Source organism: Protomyctophum bolini (genome assembly GCF_963924005.1).
Source record: "Protomyctophum bolini genome assembly, chromosome: 23".
In the NCBI taxonomy this organism is placed as follows: Eukaryota; Metazoa; Chordata; class Actinopteri; order Myctophiformes; family Myctophidae; genus Protomyctophum; species Protomyctophum bolini.
Genome location: NC_137884.1, coordinates 4,136,943 through 4,161,497, shown reverse-complemented (window position 1 = coordinate 4,161,497; position 24,555 = coordinate 4,136,943). Strand labels below are relative to the sequence as shown.

The 24,555-nt window shown below is 42.0% G+C and overlaps 2 protein-coding genes across 2 annotated transcripts; one reads left to right on the top strand and one right to left on the bottom strand.

The window, feature by feature from the left end:
• Nucleotides 1–2,117: 2,117 nt before the first annotated feature.
• On the bottom strand, nucleotides 2,118–3,937 carry LOC308310612 (3'-5' exoribonuclease 1-like; the record flags this gene model as incomplete). The annotated part of the gene is given in 5 exon segments (XM_080756994.1): nucleotides 2,118–2,228; nucleotides 2,231–2,296; nucleotides 3,207–3,314; nucleotides 3,316–3,325; nucleotides 3,831–3,937. Coding segments are annotated over 5 exon segments (402 nt in total).
• Nucleotides 3,938–5,117: 1,180 nt separating this feature from the next.
• On the top strand, nucleotides 5,118–22,657 carry LOC308311163 (CCR4-NOT transcription complex subunit 2-like). The gene is made up of 15 exons (XM_080757730.1): nucleotides 5,118–5,154; nucleotides 7,875–8,006; nucleotides 11,513–11,588; nucleotides 12,513–12,660; nucleotides 14,078–14,314; nucleotides 15,681–15,760; nucleotides 15,950–16,075; nucleotides 16,536–16,666; nucleotides 17,211–17,334; nucleotides 17,755–17,911; nucleotides 18,145–18,206; nucleotides 19,086–19,135; nucleotides 19,645–19,745; nucleotides 20,494–20,638; nucleotides 21,611–22,657. The coding sequence occupies exons 2-15, from the start codon at nucleotides 7,887–7,889 to the stop codon at nucleotides 21,695–21,697; spliced, it is 1,644 nt and encodes a 547-aa protein (XP_080613856.1). The 5' UTR covers nucleotides 5,118–5,154; nucleotides 7,875–7,886; the 3' UTR covers nucleotides 21,698–22,657.
• Nucleotides 22,658–24,555: the final 1,898 nt, after the last annotated feature.

Here is a 24,555-nt window from a genome sequence, read left to right as displayed (position 1 = left end):
ATTCCAGTGGTTCTCAACCTTTTACAGATAATACAATTCTGAAATTAACTTTTGATATATTTTCTCATTCAAATAGCAGACATTCTTATTCAGGTCTATGATGATATAGAGCTAACATATTTCATCATTATTACATTTATAATCCTTCAATGGAATATAATAGAACACCTCTGGCTCTGACAATTATTGCTAAAGCAATGGATTTGTGGGAAATAATGCACATGTGTGACATCTTGTGGTTTATTGTAGATGTTGCAGGATGACACTACAAGATTTTTAGAAGACTAAATTAGACTAGAATGTAGCCTTTTAAGAATCTTTCCAAAGTCTTGTCAACAATCGTGTGGTGTATGGGATGCTTTAGCGGGCCCCTTCCTTGACATGGTTTGAGTGCTCTGGGCAGGCACGTGCATTCCACCTAGAATAGTACCAAAATACCAAAATAGGGACACCAGCGTTAATCCATTTTGGGCGGGAACCCCTTTTGGTGTTTTAAGCATTATGTTATACTTTAGCTATTGAAAAATAGCAGATCTACAAGCTCGTAGCACAGCACTCAGTGCCGTGCTACAAGCTTGTAGGTCTGGTATTTCTTTTTAATCGTGAAAATGTGCAAATCTTTGAATATATATTATTTCAGAGCCAACGATTTTAACTAAAATCTTTGCTTCTGGCGGGGTCCCTGGAACAACATATTTTCAGATGGGTGTCAGTGGCCAAATACAGATAATCTTGGGGGTCCTTGACATCAAAATGTTCATGACCTCACCGTTACCGTCACTTATATACTGGACATGTCTAGTTACCAAAGTGCTAACAATGTTGACATATAGAGCGCCGAAGTCCTGACGTCACTCCTGCTCGTTCCCTCGATTCCCCTGGGTCACAGAAGTAACTTCTCTATGGAGAACAACATCATTTTAACATCGTTCCTTTTAAACGTTGTGGTCCAAAAATAAACAAGCCTTCTCTGCGTTGTCGTCAGGGAGGTGTCTCTGTATCGTTTGCGCTAGTCAATAACTCATATATGATACATAAAAACCCCCCTATATGCAAATAAAAAGTACATGAACCCGTGGATTTGCACGCTCTACCGATATTGACGTCAGACTTCTGTGCTCTATTGCACAAGAATGTACGTAGTACAATGCCAGAGAATACAGTATTTAATAACATTGTGATCAGATATAAGCTAAGTATATTATTGGGCTGTCATACCCAAGACCAAGTGTGCAAATAAAGGACGATGGACGCAATTGGTGCCAAAGTAATGACCACTAAAAAAAGTATAAGCTATTACAGCATGAACGTTTCAGTTTAAATATATGCAAAATGACTGCACATATTTGTGATTGAAGTTGTCTTTTCTAAACCTACTAAAGGAAGTAAAAAAAACGATGTAGCCCAAAAGCCTATATTTCTTTCCTGTCACATTAGAGTTAAATTAGGTCATTCAATCTAGTTTGTTTCTTGTCTTGTGTAACTTAAAACCTGAGGGAGTGCATGGGGTGTCACTGCTTGCTACTGGCGCCGTCGCCGTTCCCTTGGTTTGAAGTCCAAGGGATGGATTGCATCGAGTGACCGCGTTTAACTTCTAATCCTTATGTTCCACTCGACATGCACAGGGTCATAAAATATTAATCTGGAGGATACAGATTGAAATATTGTACAGAAGAGAAAGACTTACAGGTGTAATACCAACAGATTTATTTGTCAAAATAGACCTACCGGTACTTTTAATTAATATATCTCCATATTATTGACAGACATTAAAAGGACAAAAATAATCTAACAAAGTAATGTTTTCCATGTCTGTCTGTATAAGTTCAAATAGGCATTGCAGTAGCAGCAGCAGCAGCGGTTCAATGTGGTCACAACATACTCTGATCACAGGCTCCATGTTTCAGCGATTTGACAAATGAATTACAACAAGCCTGTAAAAAGTGCTTTTTGACATTTTTCAAGTCAGTTATGGCGAAAAGACAAGAGCGAAGCTGTTGTAAGGCGTATAATAATAATATGCACAGGTCTCGATCTCTGGAAGACGTCCTCTCTCGTACGTCTAGTCCTTTTGCTGCGAGGCTTGTGTAGGCGGCGGAGCTGGGCACGTTGAGGAGCTAACTGCCGTGGATGCGCTCGTTGACGCGCAGCTTTGCATCCGACTCCTGGAGCATGCGCAGCGCGATCCGGGCGATGTTCTGCGAGTCGTCCAGGCCCGAGTGGGGAGTGGACGGCCCTCGTACGTGAGACCCAACTTCTCCAGCATGGTGCTGAGTTTGGTCTGCGTGCGGGGAACCTGGAGTGGAAGACCCACCGTTTTGCCATTTGTTAAAGCTTTTGATTGAGAACCCCTATTATTATTATTATTATTATTATTACTAACTCTATACGGTTGATCTTCATTTTACACAATTAGTTCCAAATAATTACAAATATGTAGGCGAGTAAATATATGGAAAAAAAGCACCTTACCCTAAAGAAATTGGAACAAAAAACTGTTTCATGTAGTATTAGGTGTCCTTAATAACATACTAAAAGTTTACTAAAGTTTTACCACCCGAATGGTGTTATTTTCAAGATGGCGTCCAAGATTGCCAAAAAACCATTAAAAACGCCTCATTATTCACCCTAGACCCAAGTACCGTACTTTTTGTGTCTAACCCTATGTTTTGGGGGCCTAGGAATCCATTGAACTTGTCCAAATGGCAGAGATACAAAAACTTATAGCATTATTAAGGACACCTAATACTACAAAAATCAGTTGAGAAACCTTTTGTTCCAATTTTTTTAGGGTCTGTGGTAGATATTTTTAGAACTCATATCAGAGTTATTAAGAAATACACAGGGCAGAGAGTGGACTGAAACAATGATACTTTTTAATACAAGGGTTCACCAGCCCAGGGAGACTGCACGTATGCAAGCCTCCTGAGCCCTTTACATTGCTCTCTCTTATACACACATGAGAGCAGAGAATACATTGAAGGTGTGGTCAAACATGGTCAGACATGGTCAGACATTGGCCTCATGTAAGAATAGGTCTTCTGACAGACAACCAACAGGTGGATAGTATTCTCATTTTAAAACGTCCATTACAGGTCAAACCATATTTTTACCCGCATAATGACCATTCAGAGACGCTCATTTGACAAAGAAAATGACAAATATAATGTCATGTAAGCGCAAAATTAAAAAAGTAAACATCCCACCTTGTAGAAATTGCCATATGATTTTCTTATGTTTATCCACTTCTTTGCAAACTGTGGATATCTGATCCGGCTTACGCGGCACTGGATATTGAGGAACTTGCTCATATATATCCCAAGATCTAGAGAGGACAGATAGAGAGCAGTATGATCAACGTTTGCAAATAAGTTGGTACATTTTTGAAAGATTATTGTTCCTACTAGATGATTTGTGAAAGTAGAAGTAGAACTATAATGGTTCCTACCCATTTTGGGCGGGAACCCCTTTTGGTGTTATAGCATTATGTTATGCTTTAGCTATTCAAAAATGGCAGATCTACAAGCTCATAGCGCACCACCGAGTGGCGCGCTACGAGCTTGTAGGTCTGCTATTTTTGAAAAATCTAAGAACAACTGACATAGAAACATAGCTTTTTCATAAAACTGTCAGGATGTAGAATCTGATCTCAGGCCTAAATGGGTTAAAAGTTATGCTAATCTACTACTATTTCAGACAGAAATAATTCTACATTATACAAGTAATATTGCGCCGAATACAAGTCTAAAAGCCCTGCACTCTAGTAAGGGCAAGTCAACGTCGTACTTCAAATGTGTGTTTATTTCCAGGTCTAATAATACAAGTCTCACCCGTCAGTCAGAATGGCATATTTGTACTTTGTTCCGAGATCCCTCTCCTGAAGCCAAAGTACAACTCTCTGAAGGACCTCTGGGAATGTGTCTGCTTCGTCCACCATGTTCTGTTCAATGCAAGGCAGAGAGTTCTTAGTAAGTCAGCTAGCTAGTACAGGTACTGTGAAATAACATCTATCACTAAGTCAGTTGGCTAGTACAGGTACTGTGAAATAACATCTATCACTAAGTCAGTTGGCTAGTACATGGGTACTGTGAAATAACATATATCACTAAGTCAGTTGGCTAGTACAGGTACTGTGAAATAACATCTATCACTAAGTCAGTTGGCTAGTACAGGTACTGTGAAATAACATCTATCACTAAGTCAGTTGGCTAGTACAGGTACTGTGAAATAACATCTATCACTAAGTCAGTTGGCTAGTACATGGGTACTGTGAAATAACATCTATCACTAAGTCAGTTGGCTAGTACATGGGTACTGTGAAATAACATCTATCACTAAGTCAGTTGGCTAGTACAGGTACTGTGAAATAACATCTATCACTAAGTCAGTTGGCTAGTACAGGTACTGTGAAATAACATCTATCACTAAGTCAGTTGGCTAGTACATGGGTACTGTGAAATAACATCTATCACTAAGTCAGTTGGCTAGTACAGGTACTGTGAAATAACATCTATCACTAAGTCAGTTGGCTAGTACAGGTACTGTGAAATAACATCTATCACTAAGTCAGTTGGCTAGTACATGGGTACTGTGAAATAACATCTATCACTAAGTCAGTTGGCTAGTACAGGTATTGTGAAATAACATCTATCACTAAGTCAGTTGGCTAGTACAGGTACTGTGAAATGACATATCATTATATTTGTACGTCTCTAAATGTTATGATGAATTGAGCATGGTGGACCCTATTGTAAACAAGTGTAATACTTTATGGTGTCGTCCACAGTTAACAGTCTTGTATTGAGTTGTGCTTGAAATGTACTGTAATTCTCCCAAACTGTTAATACATTCTTCAATCAATCAATCAAAACAATTAAAAAAGGGACCATTTATCAGTAATGGCCCATACTTATATTTAAGTTAGGCTAAGACCCATGATATGGGATGTGATACAGTTATGGGAGGAGAGGAGATGCCATGCAGGTGAGAGGAGGAGAGATATTCAGGAGGAGACAGAGTGGTGGATGGATGGATGGATGGATGGATGAGGTCTAAAGAGGTCAGAGGCGAATGGCTTTCCCAGCATCCTCGATGATTGGCGACCTGAAGTCGGCCATCTTGGATTGTATGTAGCGGGGAAGACGGATTGATGCGGTGAGACATAATTTTTCGCTCATTTCTCCTCCTAAATGAACGCCTTGTCGTTAGGTTATCACCCCCAGACGGCCCGTCACGGCACCGCGCCGAGTCCACATGCAGCCGGGGTTCGGGGTGCTCTAAACGGCTCGGCTCGGCGCTTTGACGTGATCGTCTTTTGTGTTTTTGTTTGAGATGAGAGAGAGCGGACCGGACGGTGGGCACCACTACAGCTAGTAGTAGTAGTAGCAGGCCCCAAAACCCCATAACGAAAACACAAGTAAAGCTCCCCCTCGTTTCGCTCTCGGTCTCGGCGGACGGCGGACCGAACGTCCGCTGGATTCACACCGGCCATTCGGCGTTCTGGTCGGGGCTCGACGCGGTGGAATTATTTCACAATGTCTGCGAGTTAGCATTAGCTAGCCCAGCCTAGCCTGCTAAGAAAAAGCTCCATAGACAGCCAGCCAGAGCGAGCTTAGCATGTTAGCAGTCATCACTGCAAAATGTTAGCTCGAGATGCTAATGTTTCAGTCATCTGTGGAGCATAATAAACCACATCCCGGTACCCTCTCTCTTAAAGGTTTTTGCAGCCGGTTTTTTGTTTGTGTGTGTTGTGTGCCCAAATGAGCGGTACTGTAACATTGTAATTGCCACGCATACATAGCGCTTATTTAGCACAAGGACTGGCATTAAATGGGTCACTTGTTGTGACAGCAACAACAACTCATAGATAGACCGACATGCTGCTGATGCTTGCTTACAACAAGCCACGTCCCCGATGTTTGTTTACAACCGTTAATAACGTTACAACAAAAGACAGTGACATTCTCTGTGCAGATATATAATATATCTATGTATGCCATACCATGTTCTAAATCCTGCCACACGAGTTGTACAGTTTGTTTACAGAAGTGGACTACATATAGACCACACTAGTGACTATAGTCTGCCAGTAATTCAATGCACACCTACTTGCGGTGGTCATTGTAGAACTTATTATGTTTTGATTGATTAAATACGTTATTGACAGTTTGCACTAGGGGGGGGGGGGGTAAAAAGCACATGAAAGTACAGTTCAATACAAGGTCTGCTAAGAGGATTTAAAAACCCAAGAAAGCATTATTCCTCCCTTACTTCCAGCTATTATGAGAGTCAAAGACAGTAAGTTAATAACTGTGTCTATGTTGTGTTCTTTGTTTCCTCCCATGACTGAGGAAAAGTTTTTGTAGTTGGCACTTGGCAGTCAGTGGGGGGAATTGAGACATTGTATATGGCCTTGTGTTCTATGAATGAGAGAGCTCATTATTTATTACCCAATACACTTACATTATGCTGAGTGTATAATATACACGCGCGCACACACACGAGCACACACACACACACACACACACACACACACACACACACTCAAGCTGTATTGCTGTACTTCAATATATTTTGATGAGAAATATTTTTTATGGAATATTTTACATTGGGTAAAATATACTCGTGTTTAGTGATGGTGTAGCAAAAATATGTTTAGTGTTCTAGGGCTGTGGTTCCCAAAGTGGGGTCCGGGGACCCCAGGCGTCCTTGAGGGAGTTCTAGCGTCCCCAGCTAAATGATAGTTAGTAACCAAATGGACCCTTATGTGTAACTCCAAAAATCCATTTGTACACTCTCAGAGTTAAATTAACATTTACAATATAAATTGGGGGTCCCAGAGATAGAAATGCCATTAAATGGGGGTCCGTAGACTAATGCATGTCAAACTGGGGGTACTCGAAATGAAACGGTTTAAAGTGACTGCTAGAGCCGTACAAATGGGGGGTCTGCGGGCAAATTAGTGTCAATTTGGGGGTCCTTGACATGAAAAGATTTGGGAACCACTGTTCTAGGTTAAGAAGCGAAAGGTCACTTTCTCTATTGAAGAGACTGTCACGTCATCATGTTACACAAAGAAGAAACTTGATAGGACGTCACACACAACAGGCTTGCATTCAACCTACACTACTGCTATTGGGCGGACGTTGACATGATTAGGCTTACACCCACCCACACTGTTGTGTTGTAACAATGCTTCTCAACTGTTGTCTCACATAGTCATAGTCATTTTAATAGCAATTATTTTTGTCAGTATCGTGTCCATGTTAAAAAAATGTTCGTAGCAGAAATAGCAGTTCTACAAGTTTACAACTTCGTCACTTCACAAAGCGTTGTAAGGTTGTAGATATTTCCACATTCCCCCCCCGCTATTTCCGTAGTATAAAATGTATAAAGATGCCAGTAATTTCCTGGTATATATTTCAGTTATTTGTCATATCTGCCCCTTGCACTTTTTTTTAATTACGAAGCCTAAGGCCCAAACCGCCCCAATTCACCATGCAACTCCTTGTAACCAAACGGTTGCAAGTAGTTGCTTGCAACCATTATCCCCAGTGGCAGTTGCCAGGAGTTTCATTGGTGTGAGTCTGTGACATGTCCTTAAAGCTGTTTTGTTGCAAGGAGTTGCGACTAGGTGCATTGGTGCGGTTCGGGCCTAAAGCCAAACAGAAATGTAATTAATTTCTATTAATAATGTCCAAATGCCAAAAAACACAAATGGTTAATTGCAATATTTTGTGTGACAATAATTAATCGTCAGCTTAAAATGTGTAATCGTGGCACCCCCTAATAATAACTGTATACGACGTTCCATAAACATGAAAACTCAGGAAGAGAGAGCCTGGTTTCATATGCGTCTACTGTCTGTTTTCCAGGTGACACACGGCATGTTTGGTGCTAACAGGAAGAAGTTCGTGGAAGGGGGGGTGGACAGCGACTACGCCGACGACTCCAGCCTCTACTACGGCCAGCAGTCTATGTTCCCGCCCCACCGCACTGACAAAGACGTACGTTCCTCCTTGTCTGTCTCTCAGCCTGTCTGCGTTTTGTAGCATAATTAGTTCCATGTTCCATCCTACCCGTTGAACTGCCTAGCGTGAAGTATAGAGAGTATGCACATGCATGATTTTCCCATCAGGACACGCCCCCCTCATCTAGACTGAGTGTCAAAACATTGAGCAGCATGGAGTGTTGGAGTTTGGAAGCGCTCGTTGGAAATCACTCAACCGTCCTGCGTACCACCTGTTTCTAAATGTCACATAATGCAGGAGGCAGCAAGATGTGTTATTGAAAACAAGCACTTTCAAACTCTCACACTCTCACACAAATCAAATGCAGGGCATTTCTTGACAGAAAGTAGCTCATAATGTCTCTATGGTGGATATTTATGAAACAAAAACTTTGCAGATAGAGGATAATTCAAGCTTTTCATACATCTGCAATGTTGGTGAGTTTAACATTGTTTAATGCAATCAGATAGGACTTTTCTGTTTGGATGAATGGTGTGCGTAACCCATTTAGGACTGAGGCCAGATTTTACAAAATGTCTTCTAAATCATGACAGTTTGCTGGGGAAAAAAAAGAAATTCTAAAAATATCTAAAAATATTTTATGTCAAGCACCCCAAAATAAATATGTAATTGGCCGCGGAGACCAATCTCAAAATATGTCGTTTCAGGGACCTCCCAGATCGCAAAGATTTGGGTTAAAAACGCCACATTTTCACGCTTTTTCAAAAATGTCAGATCTACAAGCTCGTGCCGCGCTATGAGCTTGTAGATCTGCTGTTTTTTCAATAGTATGCCATAACCCTTAACACCAAAAGGGGTTATTGTCCTGAATGGGTTAACCCATTTAGGCCTGACGTCGAAATTAAAGAAATGTCTTCTACGTAAATCCTGACAGTTTTCTGAAATACCTCATGTTTCTATATGAGTGGTGCTCCATATTTTATGTCAAGGACCCCAAAAACTATATCTCTAAAACTAGGCACGTGTCTCTGTTGAAGGCAAACATGTCCTGAGATTCCTTGCGAAGCAAAGCAAAGCTTCCGCATGCGTAACGGAAGGGGACGTTCGGTAGGCCATTTAGAAAGGCAATGTAAAAGTTTGTTTGAGAAATCATGCCAATAAAGCTCCCTTGGATTTAATTGATAAGTCCCGGGGAAACGACGCCCTGTGATTGGCCAGTTGTCACTTCAGTGGCACCGAGAGACATGGAGGAGTCGCACGAGTGACGTCACTTGGGCAGCGACGCAGCGTGCCTTCAGCACATCAGCTTGACTTCCTGCCTTCGTTGGAGACACGTCGCTCCAATGAACTGCAGAGACCAATGAGGGATTTATTTTTCTATGCTCACATATACCAATAAAAAAGCATAGGGAGAGGAAAGATGCCACCCAACAGGAAGCTAGAGTGTAGTGGAAATCGATTGACTGATGGGTCAGGTGGTCCCCAGCCAAATGAGTTCCAAAACAATTTAACCACTTTAACCCCTATATACATGAGCTATTTGAAAATAGCCGTTCTCCAAGCTCACAAGGTGTTGCATCGCGACGCGTTGTGAGCTTGTACAACTGCTGTTTTAAAAAAAATTGGATATCATTTTAATAACATGAGGGTCTCTGGCACAAAACATTTTCAGAGGGGGTGCGCAGCCAAAATGTCCAGAACAGAGGCAGACAACGACACATCACATATGAACCTTGCAGGTCCACGTTTTAAACCCTCTATACTTAGTCAAGTAATACTTAGTTGAACATGGTCAAAATTGGTCATCTCTACTTGGTCTGCTCTTTTATTTTAGCTGCGTTGCAGAAAATATCCGATATCTACAAGCTCACTGCAGCAGTTCTAGAAGCTCACAATGCGATGTGACGAGCTGAGAGCTATTGATTGAAGCGATATTATCGCGCTGTAGAGTAAAGAAAGCACAGATCAATTATCCTTTACAATAAATTAGGGATGGCAACGGCTAACCGTATAGCCGGTTAACGGCTCGTTATAAAATATCCAGATATGCTTTTCGGCTTCATGATTAAATTGCATAATAAATGCATGTTCTGCATTTTCCTGATTTGTGTTATTTGGTTTATGGGGAGATGAATGCACTCAAAGAGGCGTGAGAGAGTAGTCTCTACGTCCAAAGAGAACCCTAGATAGAATGTGGTGGAAAGTCTGGTGACACGAGGTTAGATAGAAAATGATCATTTCTGCAAATTTCCGCAAAACGGGTGTTTTGACTACCTTTGTGGTAGTCAAAACTGAAAGAGCGAGTGACAGCGAGACGTAACACAAAATGTCGAAACATATCAGTGAAGTGGAGAGCTACTTTTTCTGCTCCCTTGGCATTAAATCCATTGGCTTGGTGTTCACAGCCTCCGTCTCCCCAGGCAATCTTAGGGAAGATTCACACTGAGTCTGTTTGATTCAAACTGTTCCCGAATACGATCGCCTGGTCCCCACTGGCCATGATTCACATTGGCCTTGAATCGTCTGCACCAAGTACACTTCATTCATTCAACTGTATTCAATGCTTTCACATTGCAGAGATCCGTATCCGAGTGCACTTCAATAGGTCCAGAGACTACCTCCATTCGTCCCGGGAACGGTTGGGTGATCCGCTCCCGGGAACGTTACGCAGCGTTCACAGCACGCTGCCACAACATCTGCCAAGTAGTCCCGAGTGCACACTCGGAACCATAGTGTGAAGTGAATCTGCCCTTAGCCAGTCTGTGTGTACTGGGGCAGCAGCAAACGCTCAACAGAATGACAGAGATTGACACCAGAACACTTCCTTTAATAAGGGAATAGGGGACAGACTAGAGTCTGGAGCTGTGCGTGTGATGGCTGGCTTCTTGTAAGAGAAATAACCCTATGCTTGCTTATTGATATGTATACTAGTCTATGCTTGCTTATTAATATATAGCCCACATCGTCTTATCGGCTGCATCACACTGGTTTCATTTGCTCACATAAATTGCTAACCATTATTATTGTTGGTGTATGTATGATTACAACAGGTAGTTCCGAGGAAGCAATCTGATGAAATAGCTCTCTACCCGTGCTTCAAAAGAGCATGATGGAACACCTAATCAAAAAATGTAAAATCAGCTGTGCTGGGTAGTCTCCGGTTGAGTGGCTACTAGCTAGGCTAGCCGTTTTCACGCGACATTTACACTAAAAGAATATATGATTTTGTTATCGAATATCTTAGCTATAATGAAATTGAGTTAACGTGTTTTTTTTAACTGTATAATGGCAATATTACACTCGAGGCTGTGCGTTACTGCCATTAATGGCACTTCAGGCGTGCCATGGCCCATGACGGTCACGCACACCCACTGACTGTAATATTGCTTAAATTGTGGGCGCTAAGGGGGCCAGGATATTAATTAGGCTTCTTTAATTGATTCTGATTCATAAGCCGGCAGCTCTTTGAAGTTCAGTAAGTGTGAGTATCTTTTGTTTTTCTTTTTGTTTCTTTAGTTTGTTTGTTTTGTGTTTTTCTCCAGATGCTGGCGTCTCCATCCCCTTCATCGACGGGTCAGCTGTCGCAGCTCGGAGCAAGCTTATACGGCGGGCCTCAGAGTGAGCACAGAGCACCGCTGTCCATTATCATTTAGTTTCAGTTATAGTCTTTTGAATAACATTTCGTTTAGTTTTTGGTCATATTTTAGTCATCAGAGATTGTTTGTGTTTGTCTGAAGTTAGTATATCACATTTTGGGGCTGAGGCCGCGATTCTAAAAATGCCTGCTCAAATCCTCCTGACCTAAGTTTTCTGAAATGCTTCAAATATTTATATTGCAGAATTAAATATTAAATATTAAATTAAAAATCTGTACATACTGTACACAACCCCAAGAGGTGTTCCCGGTCCAGGGTTATAACACAAAAACAAATACAGTTAAATATTCTTAGTCAGTATATTTAGTCATAGTTTTAGTCATCATGGCTTGGTTTAGTCATGGCTTAGTTTTTATGTAGTTTTCGTCAGTGAAGAAAAGATGTCGCAGAAAAATGTTCATTTTTGTTCACCGTTTTGATATTATTGTGGTGTCATTGATTAGCTTTTACTTTATGTCTCAGAACATATCTAAATGTACAGTAGTCATGTAATTCCTTGCACATCAGCCATCTACTAAGAGGAAAAAGGTGAGACAACGGCACTGACTTTAGTTTAGTTAGTTAGTTAGTCTCATTTTAGCCGACTAAATCTCATAAGATTTTAGTAGACTAAATCTACAGTTGTTTTAGTCGACTAAAATGTCTTTTGGCGGGGCCTTGATGTCGAAATGGCTGATTTTACACTTGCTGAAAATAGCCGATCTCTTGTAGATCTGCTATTTTCAGCATGCAACAAAGTGTAAAGTGACTTTTACTGGATCTAATTTCCACTAGCCCCTTCCTAACATTTTAGTCCCGTTTTAATTGGTTGACAATAGTATAGTATTAGTTGACGAAATCAACACTGTGTGTGTAAATGTAACTGTGTCTCTTTCTGTCTCTGCAGGCGCTCTGGGGTTTCCTATGCGGGGCATCAACAGTAGTGCTGCACCTCAGTTGAGTCGGAGTGGGCTGAATCAGCCTACTAGCCAGCTAGCTAGCCACGTCAATGCACCCAACACTGGCACCTTGCACACCCCCCCTTCTCCTAGCAGGTACACGCACGCACGCTTACAGTCAAATAAGCTACCAGTGATGTAAATAGGTTTTCATTCCAAAAGACCACTGGTCTTTTGACGGGTCCCAGTCCTACTTCGATGACAGTACTGAGTACAGTACCTATTGCATCCCAGGACCCCCGGAGGGTGACATGATTGGGTCCTTTCTCAATTTAGTGAGTCCCAAGGATGCAGACTATTTGCATCACTGCAGCTACACTAGTACGTGTATAAAATGTTAATTTGACCCATCTATAATGTAGATTATGTTAATACAATAAAACAAACACAACTGTGGTGGTTGTAGCTTGTAGTGGTTTGTTGGTCTTCTGTTGAAAGTAGATCCTGTGTTCTGGTAGGACCTCTACTGGTTGACAGGTGGTACTGCTGTCAAAATTCGTTATGTCCTCTGAGCAGTGTTAATTTAGTTGAGTAAGACTAGTATTTAGTTGACGAGACTAAACAATTTCAAACAACTAAATGGTGTGTTCAAACGTAATAGAAGATCTTTTTTTTTATGTTTATTTTATTTGGATAAAGCAGTGCAGTATATAGAATGCATATTTCTTAGACATATAAAAAGACATTAGTGCATTTCTCAGTTTTTTTCCCCACCCCCTTTCCCCTCCCGCGTCCCCCCCGTCCCATGTCATCCCCCCTCCAAGTGACTCCATCTCCAATTACAATTTACAATTTAGGCATTTAGCAGACGCTCTTAATCCAGAGCGATTTACATAAGGCAAGAACAAAAAGCATGTCAATACAAAGGCAAAATCTGTACCGAAAGCACACCATCTGAAAAGTTTCGACGTTTTTTTTAACCCACATGATCTCACTACCTTTTGCCACACAGTTAACGTATGGCTTATCCATGGATTATTGATCCTCTCTAATCGGTCCGCTAGTCCGCTAGGGAAATCAGTAACGAGACCAAGTTCCAACTCCTTCCATCTGGCCTTATACCCCCTATTACTCCAATATAGCATGTTCTCCCCGTCTCTAAACTGCTTCCCCCTGGCCAGCCGGGCGCCTGATGGAGGGGAAAGGAACTGTATGGAATAACAAGTTCCTTCCACGTGCTATGTCCAACCGGGGAAACTCCCCTGTCAGGTGAAAAGAAGCAGCTTGGACTCCTCATGCATAGAAGGCAGCATGAGGTCAGTCTGCTGCCCTCCCCAGGTTGGCAGAGGATAAAAAAAAAAACAACACAATTATTTGTGACAATTAATTGTCAAATCACGAGCCCTAAACAAATTAATCCCTCTCTGTCACTCCTCTCCTCAATCACAATTATTTGTGGGACAATTTAACGTCAACTTAAAAATGTGTAATCGTGATTGGTGACAGACCCCCCTAAACGCATCCCTCTATCCTCCCGTTTGAACTCCCGTTTCTTTCTGTCTTTGTTCCCCAGGGGCATCCTGCCCATGAGCAGTCGAAACATGCTCAACCACAGCCAACAGGTCGGAGCCGGTGGGCCGGTGGGCGGCCTGGGTGGAGGAGGAGGAGTAGGGGGAGGTGGAGAGAGAGGTGGTGGTGGAGGAGGAGGAGGAGGAGGAGGCAGGAGCGCGACCATGGGGAGTCCCAGCCGATCGTCACCCAGCATCATCTGTATGCCCAAGCAACAGCAAGCACGGCAGCCCATCGGCAGGTGAGATGGAGACACCGTATGTATTTTATTCAACCGATACGTGTGTGTGTGTATATATATATATACTAGAACAGAGGTGGGCAACTTTGACCATGGAGAGGGCCATTATATTTCCACACTCACTCCAGAGGGCCACATTGCATATTACTGTCGTAGCAAAAATGGCCGATCTATAAGCTCAGAAAAGCATATTTGAATTGAAATCCTGATTTTTTTTTTTTGTTGTTGCTGCTTTTGAATTGGAATCCTGAAAAGTAAAATTTTTATGACATTTCCAATGCATTTAGTTACGGTTAGAGAGAGGTAGGTAAACTACAGGGGGGAGCGAGCGTTCCGTGGCGTTCATGTAACGCTCTTGAGAGTGTTAAATGCAATGTCCATTTGGTTTAATTTAATTATTATTAAACTTATTTTACAAGAAGTCTACACAATTAGTTGATTATTTTTTTATCAACGTTTGCCTGTCATCTCTCCTGATGTTACCAACATGAATACAGCACGGAATTGTGGAAATGTTTTATCCGAAGACTACAATCAAATATTCAAAGTTTTAGGTCCGAGAGGCTACATGTCATCAAATGTGTCTCAAATGCAGAATAAAGAATGGGCCTTGATATGAAAAGGGTTGAAAACCACGACTGAACTAGAAGCTTGTGCTGTGCTGTCTTGACATCCATGTGTTTGTGTCACTGTGCGATCCGCCTGACACACACACACACACACATTGCCTACTGACGGTTTTCCGTGCTGTGTTGCTAATTCTCCGTGTTGTTCCGCCAATGTCGTTTGTCGGAGAGTGGTGCAACAGAGTGACAATATAAGTAGCACTGAGAAGTAGGGATTGCACGATATAATCTGTAGCATAATCTGGAATCTGCCATAAAAATGCCATATTGGAACGGTCTCAAAATAACCCAGATTATTAAAGACGGAGTGCCACACGTGTGTCTATGAGGTGACAGTACTTCATTAGACACCTTTGGAGTTGTTTTTATGTGCAATGGTGTATTGACTTTGTATTTAGGGTTTCTTCCTGGAGGCTGAACCCTTGACAGTCAAACGGGCCAATGAAATAAACCGTAATATAGTGACACCACACTATCGCCAGCAAATAAATAAATAAAAATGTAAAAATTCATCAATGAGGTGGTTTGTAATGTAAACGCCAGAGGAGTGACGTCAGAGTGACGTCAGAGTGATGTCAGAGCACAGCACAGGCGTCAACGGCACGTCCGCATTCTACGCGTACGTCACGGTCTATGACTTGGCCCACCCGCTTGTGAAGACGGGCAGAAATATCTCAAATGTATAGATAAAGACCAGCTCCTGTTCAGCATAACCACCTTCCTGTGTGTCTGTCTGTCAGTATGTCAGGGTTCGGGATGAATAGGAATCCAGCATTCGGCATGAACAGCTCCTTATCAAGCAACATCTTCAATGGAACAGGTACAGTACCACACACACATACAGAAGACATGCGCACAGCAGTTTTATTGAAGTTCAGTTTATTTTATTCACTATTTGAAATTGCTTTTATGGCCACTCAGATGCTAAGTGTGTGTGTGTGTGTGTGTGTGTGTGTGTGTGTGTGTGTGTGTGTGTGTGTGTGTGTGTGTGTGTGTGTGTGTTCTCCAGACGGCAGTGAGAACGTGACGGGTTTGGACCTGTCAGATTTCCCAGCATTAGCGGACCGGAGTCGGAGAGACGGCGGTTCGAATCCCACCCCGCTACTCAACCCCTTGGCTGGACGGGCTCCCTACGGTAACAGGAGTTCAGACTTCAGATGTTGGGCCACCATAACCGCTTCATTGCATCTTGGTATACATTATCTGGGACGGTACTGGGGTCCCATTGTGCATGCTAAATAGGCATGTGAACATCTTTTAGTATTTTACAAGTAGACGCGTAATGTCCTCAAAGTCACGCATTCCAACAAGCTTTGAACTGAGCAGATTGGACCATCCGTTTGGAATATAACAGCCAAAGCATCTTGAAAGCGGCCACTTTTGACAAACTACCGGTAGATACCCGAGTAAAGTTTACGTTGAGCTGCAGTGCATCCAACATCCTTCCTTTACCGCCGGCCTTACTGTTAGGCAAGGCATCCAACATCCTTCCATTACCGCCGGCCAGGTTTAAAAGTGATGCATGTGTATACTCTCTATTTTAGATACAGTAAAGAAATCACCTATCCACCCCCTCCCCCCCCCCCTCTATTCAGTTGGCATGGTAACCAAGCCGTCCAATGAGCAGTCTCAAGACTTCTCCATCCATAACGAGGACTTCCCGGCTCTCCCTGGGCCCAACTACCAAACGAAAGACCCCACCAGCACCAACGAAGACAGCAAAACCGTGAGATACACCTCTACTTTCTACCAGCTTGTCTTTTTCCACGCTTTTTTTTTTTTTTCCTTCCTTTTTTCCCCCTGATGTGTTTAATTCTTCCTTCCGTTAGGTCTGTCACAATGATTACATAATCTCCTGATCGCAATTATTTGAGATAATCACGGTTATTTTTTTGCATAATCGTCGATCGTTTCCATGTTGAAAAATGTCCATATTTTTCCAGATCAACTATTTTGTACATTTTGTACATTCAGTGATTTCAAGTTATTTGTCACATCTGCCCTGTGTAGATTTGTGATTATGAATCCTAAAAGGCAAACAGAAATACAAATTGTAACGTTCCAATGTTCAATGCAAAAATAAAAAATAAAATAAATCGGCAATCGCAATTATTTGTGTGACAGTTCATTGTCAACTTAAATGTGTAATGGTGACAGCTGACCTACCTTCCGTCATCGTTCTCTTGTTCCAACTCGACCATGAAACCATTTGATTAACACTAATTGAACCTACCGACTGTCCCTCATCTTCTGATTTTTCATCCAATCAGAATCTCAACTCGTCGGGGAAACCCTCCTCCAACACAGACGGTCCAAAGTTCCCCGGAGACAAGAGTTCTGTGGTACCGAGCAACAACAACCAGCTAAAGAAAGGCATTCAGGTGCTCCCCGATGGTGAGTGGCATTTCTATTTCTTTAACCTTTTATTTAACCAGTAAAAAACGCATTGAGACGTTAGACTAACGTCTCAATGCGCCCAGCGAAGAGGCAAATAATGTTTCTGCCAGTAACGACAACTACAGGACGACATTTAGGACAGACAAATAACTTTGTAAGCACAGTACCCAGTACCCACTACACAGTACCCACTACCCAGGAAGCTCAAGGAAAGACCAGAAATATCTATTAAGATGACCAATGAAACTGATAGTTTAGTAGCAAACATTGTGATTTATGTGGAAACATTTGGAATTTCCAAATCTTGTCTGGTGGTAACTGATTTAAAAAAATCAAGATCAAGACTTGCTAATGTGTGGGGTCCTTGAGATGACCAGGTTTGAAAACCTGGATTTGTCTTCAACTCTCTCTCTTTAGGGCGCGTGACCAACATACCGGTTGGCATGGTAACGGATCAGTTTGGGATGATCGGTTTGTTGACGTTCATTCGCGCGGCGGAGACGGACCCCGGCATGGTCCACCTAGCGCTGGGTTCTGACCTCACGACCCTGGGTCTCAACCTCAACTCACCTGAGTAAGACACACACTCACACATACAGGCCTGTCACGATCTCAACCTCTGTATATTGTGCATATACAATTATACAGAAGGATACAATGCGTTTGAATGACATTGAATAACTTAAGTTTCATCCCAACCCTTGGATTAAACCTTTCTGTGTACACATGTAACAAGTAACAGGCAGAACATAATTTGTTTCCTCTTCCCCCCTCTCTCTCTCTCTCTCTCTCCTCATGAATTCTCAGAAATCTCTATCCTAAGTTTGCATCTCCGTGGGCGTCGGCTCCCTGTCGACCACAAGACATAGGTGAGTCTCCGTACTGGTGCGCTCACGCAGTGCCCGGTCTGTCCAGGTTTCCTATGAAGGGTCTTCTCTCTGCACATTTTGTCTGTGATACAATGTAACAAACATTCCACTGTGCTTGGGAACCTCTGCTCTAGAAGCTTCGACTGTGAATTCGGGCCTCCCTTTGGACACACTGTGAACCCAGATCACTACACCACCCACAGTCACACAGGGTGCATACGTCGGTTAGACCAGTGGTTCCCAAACGTATTTGTGTCAAGGACCCCCAAATCAACATTTATTAGGCCACGGACGCCCCATTTGAAAACACATGCCAGTGACCCAGATAAGGGAGGATTTTTACGGCTCTAGCAGTGATTCCGAAACTCATTCATTTCATGGACCCCCAAATTCACACGCATTATGCTACGGACCCCCCGATTTAATGGCAATTCTATCTCTGGTACCCCAATTTATATTGTAAAACCACTGTAAATTTAACTCGGAGTGTACAAATGGAACCAAATTTGGTTCCATTTGTACACTCTCTGAGTTACAGACCCATACGGGTCCATTTCGTTCCTTATATCTCTAATTGAGCTAGGTAACCCCTGGAACTCCCTCAAGTACCCCTAGGGGTCCCCGGACCCCACTTTGGGAACCCGTGGGTTAGACATACCAACAGTCCTACAGTCATTAGTCTGGCAACACCGTTGCTGCCGGTTACAAATCACCTGTGCTGCGGTTTAAAAATCAACCGTGCTGCGGGTTAAAGATCATGTGTCGTGGGTTAAAAATCACCCGTGGCGTCCCCGTGCGGCTAGTTTTAGGTTAGGGTTTTGGGTAGCCTATAGGGTGTGCACGTTGTCAACTCTGTCATTTCTCTCCCCATCCACGCAGACTTCCACGTACCATCGGAATATCTAACTAATATCCACATAAGGGACAAGGTTTGTGCTGCGCTCGTGCACACACACACACACACACACACACACACACACACACACACACACACACACCACTCAAACATTATTTTATGGAAGTAGCTTAATGTTAGAATGTAGTGTTATTTGTACCTTTTGTTTTCCTCAAATGGTTGAATGTATCTGGTAGCGTTTTACAAATGTCATAGAATCTGAAAAGGATGCAATTCTTTGCATTATTATTAGTTAACCAATTAACCACAAAAAGAACACCACAAATATCAAGATTGTCAAGCAAACACGTAACAATGTTGGCTTGCATATGAGCTATTTTGTTTTTTGTTTCGTGTTTTCAAAATGTTAAATCTTAGCTATAATCAGTAATCGCATGCCAAAATAGGGACTTCAGTTAATAAAGTGGTTAATACAATTATTGGAATGCATGACGGAATTAAATATAATGAATATGTCTGTAATCTGTATCAATGTTACCTTATTTAAAACCTTTCTCTCTCTGTCTGTCTGTCTGTCTCCAGTTAGCAGCTATCAAGTTGTCTCGGTACGGGGAGGATTTACTGTTCTATCTCTACTATATGAATGGAGGAGACCTGCTACAACTATTGGCTGCAGTAGAGCTGTAAGAACACTGTTATTGTACCATCATTTAAAAAGTACTCTGTAATACTACCACACCTAGTGGTTAAAAAGTACTCCAAGGGCTACTACACAGATATTTTGTCTGATTATGTTGTCGGGAGCTTTTTTGGCACTCCACCGCACCCCGAGAAGGTCCATATTAGAGCCAATGAGAGCTGTGCTCACAGACAGAAAGTCTGCCTGTCTGTATCGACAGATGGATCTCAATAAAGGCTTATAGATGTTTTTATTCCGTGGGTGAATTCAGGTGTCGTACATATGGCATGCACCCTCAGTCTCAACCTTGTTGAATGCTGTGTTCAGGTTTTGCTTCCCCCCCGGAAGCAAAATAGTAATGAATCAAAAAATCCCTCATTTCCCTTGATGTAAATGACGTAATCGTTTAGTTCCCTATAATCGGGGGCTTAATCTAGCAAAATGTAGCAACTTTTGGCTAGTTTGGCTAACGGCCGATGTAATCTACCTAAAACTGGCCGAAATCCTCACTTGCACGCTGTTGCATGCACGCATGCAGTCTATGTGCATCGCTGCGTAAAATGCGATATTTGGGGCTTGATTAGAGCTTAATTTGACTTGGTTATTAAAATAATCGATGATAGCTTAGCATCCCGGACATCTGACTGTGTAACACAGTGAAGAAAACTAGTGGATGTTGTGTTCCCTTGAACTGGAAATTACATTGCCAGATGATGTATTTAAAGATGTATTTATTAAAACGTTATGTCCAGGTTTAACAGGGACTGGCGGTACCATAAAGAGGAGCGGGTTTGGATCACGCGGGCGCCGGGTATGGAGCCCACGCTGAAAACCAATGCCTACGAGAGAGGGACCTACTACTTCTTTGACTGCCTCAACTGGAGAAAGGTTGCCAAGGTACAGATGGACCTGCTGGTTCAACCGGTAGAGGAGGCCATTTTTGAGGGGCGCTTGACCCCATCTATGCACAGCTTTGTGTTTGTACCGTGGTCCGCGGAATGTGATGATTTGATTGGCTATGCACGGAATGTGGTGATGTATGATAAGAGCGCCATCTTTTGAATTCAAACTGCATGAAACACGGTAATCTAAAAAGAACACAAAATCCATTTACTTTCCTTGATGATAAACAAAACAAAAACTCCTCATTGTACTTTTATAATACAGAGACACAGGAGATCATGAAATTCCTGGAATATAAATATTTTGAAATTGGGGGAAAAAAAATAATATTTTCCAGTCCTGGAAAAGGTTTGGAATTAATTAAAGGACAACTTTAGTTTTTTCAACCAAGGTTCATGTTTTAGGTTGTTATTTTTTCCATTTGCTGCTTTCTTTCGTTTTAGCGATTTTAGCTATTTTACAGGGGGGGGCATTCGAATATGGGACTAAATAGGTTTTTTATTTTACACAATTTTATAGTGATTTTTTTTTTTTTTAATTGTACAGTATACTAGACCCCAAGAAAATGAACACTCGTCTTTTACTTTCTCTAACAACAACCTAAAACATGAACCTTGGTTGATTTTTTTTTATATATATATAAAGAGTCCTGGTAAAATATCTGTCTATGCATTGTTTTTGGTTATTTATTTTGTTAGTAGTTTTTAACTGAGTGATTGCAGCCTATTGTTTACCGGACGTGACACCCAGAGCAGATCTACAAGCTCACAACGTGCTGATCCTATGCCCTAGGATAGGTGGTGTAGCAAAGATTTGGCACAAAATCTGGAATAGAATTATACCATTCTTTATTCTATTATTTGCGCTGAATGACTGTTATATAGTAATAATTCTGTGTCCCTCCCTCCCTGCCTCTCTCTCGCTCTCTCTCTCTCTCTCTCTCTCTCTCTCTCCCTCTCCCCCCAGGAGTTCCATTTGGAGTATGATAAGTTAGAAGAGCGACCTCACGTTCCCTCCACCTTCAACTACAATCCCGCCCAGCAGGCGTTCTGATTGGCTCAGTCTCCTTCCTGCCTACACACCATTGGCTCTCCTGGCTCATCAACCAACACTTTGCCCCGCCCCCCCCCCCTGCCCTGACCAACCGACCAACCCAGCCACGTGGTTGGCTGTTAGAGGTGCCCTTCACAGGTGTTTTTATTTTCAATACGTTCAAACTGAATCTGGCCAATGAGGACTCACTGCCCAGCCCTGCCCAAAAGAGATGCTTTATATTTTAAACTTTTATGTTTTGTTTTTTTACCTCATTTACCTCATTTTGTTTCCCTTTCCACCCATTTGCATTTGTTGGCCTGTCATTTGGAGCGATTTTTTTTTTTTTGCTACAGTTTTCACTGATGGATACTAGCCCTACATTACAATCTAGCTACAACATGTTAACACACGGCAGCAGCAAAGGCATCCATCTCAACCAGTGACGGAGAGAGTTGTGCATTGAGTCTTGTTTTAAATTGTCGGATGTTTTGTTTTTTTCTCTTTTTCTTTTAAGGAAAATGAGATTTTAAGTGTTGACGGCAGACGTTATCGCCACTCGTTAAGATGGATGTTTTTTTTCCTTTTGCAACCGTGCAGACAGACAGTTTTTTTTTTTGCACCGTGCAGACAGACAGTTCTTTGCAGCGTGCATACAGCCAGTTTTTTGCAGTGTGCAGTCAGACAGTTTTTTGCAGCGTGCAGACAGACATACAGTCAAACACACTGATGGACTCTGGCAGGAAGTGAACTTTTTGTTACTTTTTATTTTTTCTTCCTACAGAGTCTGCAATGTTCAATCATACTCTATAGTTCTTTAAAAGGAACTCATCCTTGACAAAAAGCACAGACTGGAAACACACACACACTCACACACACACCGGGTCAACCAATGCCAGACTGACAAGCAGAAGGGCGACCAGGAGAGAGAATGCAATGTAAATTGTAGCACTATTTCGTAATAAAAGAAGATAAAAGATATTTGGTTTGGGTTGATGTTATGTAATGACTCGGGGAGAGAGAGAGAGGCATTTCTAAACCACAGTCTATATTATTTATTAGCTTTGTGAACCTCTGGAACTAGGGATGTCCCGATCACCTTTTTTTTTGCTCAGTCCGATTTGATTTTGAGTATCTGCCGATACCGATTTTCCCCAATCCGATATTTTATAGAACGCTTATGCCCTATCACAATAGTACAATATCCAAAAATCACAGACAATATCCAGTCTAATATCATGATATGGATATAATGTTGATACTATGGATGTCACTTTCACGTTTCTTTGCTCCCGATCCGATTCTGATCATTAGAAAAGGAAGCGATGGGGCACAGTGGCACAGTCGGTAGTGCTGGTGCCCTACAGCTAGAGGGTCCTGGGTTCCATTCCTGCTGGGGACTCTGTGGGTGCTGTTCTCTCCTCTGCGTCATCAGGGCCCATACCCGAGGCGGGGTTGGGAAAGGGCCTTTCTGTGTGGAGTTTGCATGTTCTCCCTGTGTCCACTGTCCCCTAGGGTAGGTACCCTCACAAAAAACATGCACTAGTAATCCTGGTCTCTAAACTACCTCCCCCTGGCCAGCCGGGGTGCCTGATGGAGGGGAAAGGAACTGGTCGGAATAACGTGTTCCTTCCATGCGCTATGTCCGGCTGGGGAAACCCCTCCCTGTCAGGTGAAAATAAGCCTCCTCATGCATAGAAGGAAGCATGATATCCATCCACTGCCCCCCCGAGGTTGGCAGAGGAAGTGTAGCGCCCAGGATTACATTGACACTGGGTAAAAGAAATGGGTTGCAAAATCGTCGGATAAAACTTCCTCTATGGTCATCTCCAGGGGTGGAAAAAGTACTCCCATTCTTTTACTTAAGTAAAAAAATAACATAAGTGCTCATAAGTACTCAAAATGTACTTGAGTAAAAGTGCAGTATTGGCATCAAAATGTACCAAAAGTAGAAGGTACTCTTTATGCAGAATGTCCCATTTCATGTTTTCAAATGCATAAAAATCTGAAATGAGCAGATCTACAAGCTCGCAATGCATTGTGAGCTTGTAGATCGTCTATTTTCAAATGGCCAAAATGTGTAATGGGGCTGAAGTGGTTACTGTATGTTTTATTATAATAATGAACATCTACAAAGTAACTAAAGTTCTCAAATAATTATTTGCCTCTGAAATGTAGTGGAATAAAAGTAAAAGTAAAAATTTGACGTACTCAAGTAAAGTACAAATACCTCAAAACTCTACTTACGTAGGCCTACAGCACTTAAGTAAATGTACTTGGATACTTTCCACCACTGGTCATGTCCCATGTCTCTAGAGTCTAGAGTGAAGTCTGCCTTCAAGTCATTGTGAATGTCAGCATTCCTCTGAACAAAAAAACCGGATCAAAATCAAGTATTTTTTTTTAAGAATCCAATCCCATATTTAGTATCTTCTTCCCCACAGCCTGTGGCAAAGAAATAATGTTCTCCTCCAAACATATTGAACACTTTTTAAGGTTTGTTCGGGGCTATAATAGTAACAACCATTTCCATTTCCGTTCTCATTGCTTTTCCTTTCATCTTTTTTTTCCAGCATGTGACTTCTTTAATTTACGCTGGACTTAACCAGAGCTTCTGTTCAGTTCAAACGTATTCCCTCTGCCATTTTCTGTTGCTTTTAGACTGTGATCCCTGGTTCTAACCGACCGATTGGATGTGACTCTTAAGGGTCATAAGGGTCACTGTGGCACGTCAAATGAAACTCCACTCCGTCTCCTTGGCACAATTTTATAACAAAACAAATCACATTGCAATTTTATATTCACATTGCATTTTGCCCTTGGATTTTCTTTTTTTCAGGCACCATATATGTGATGATACAATGTATAAATATATAAAA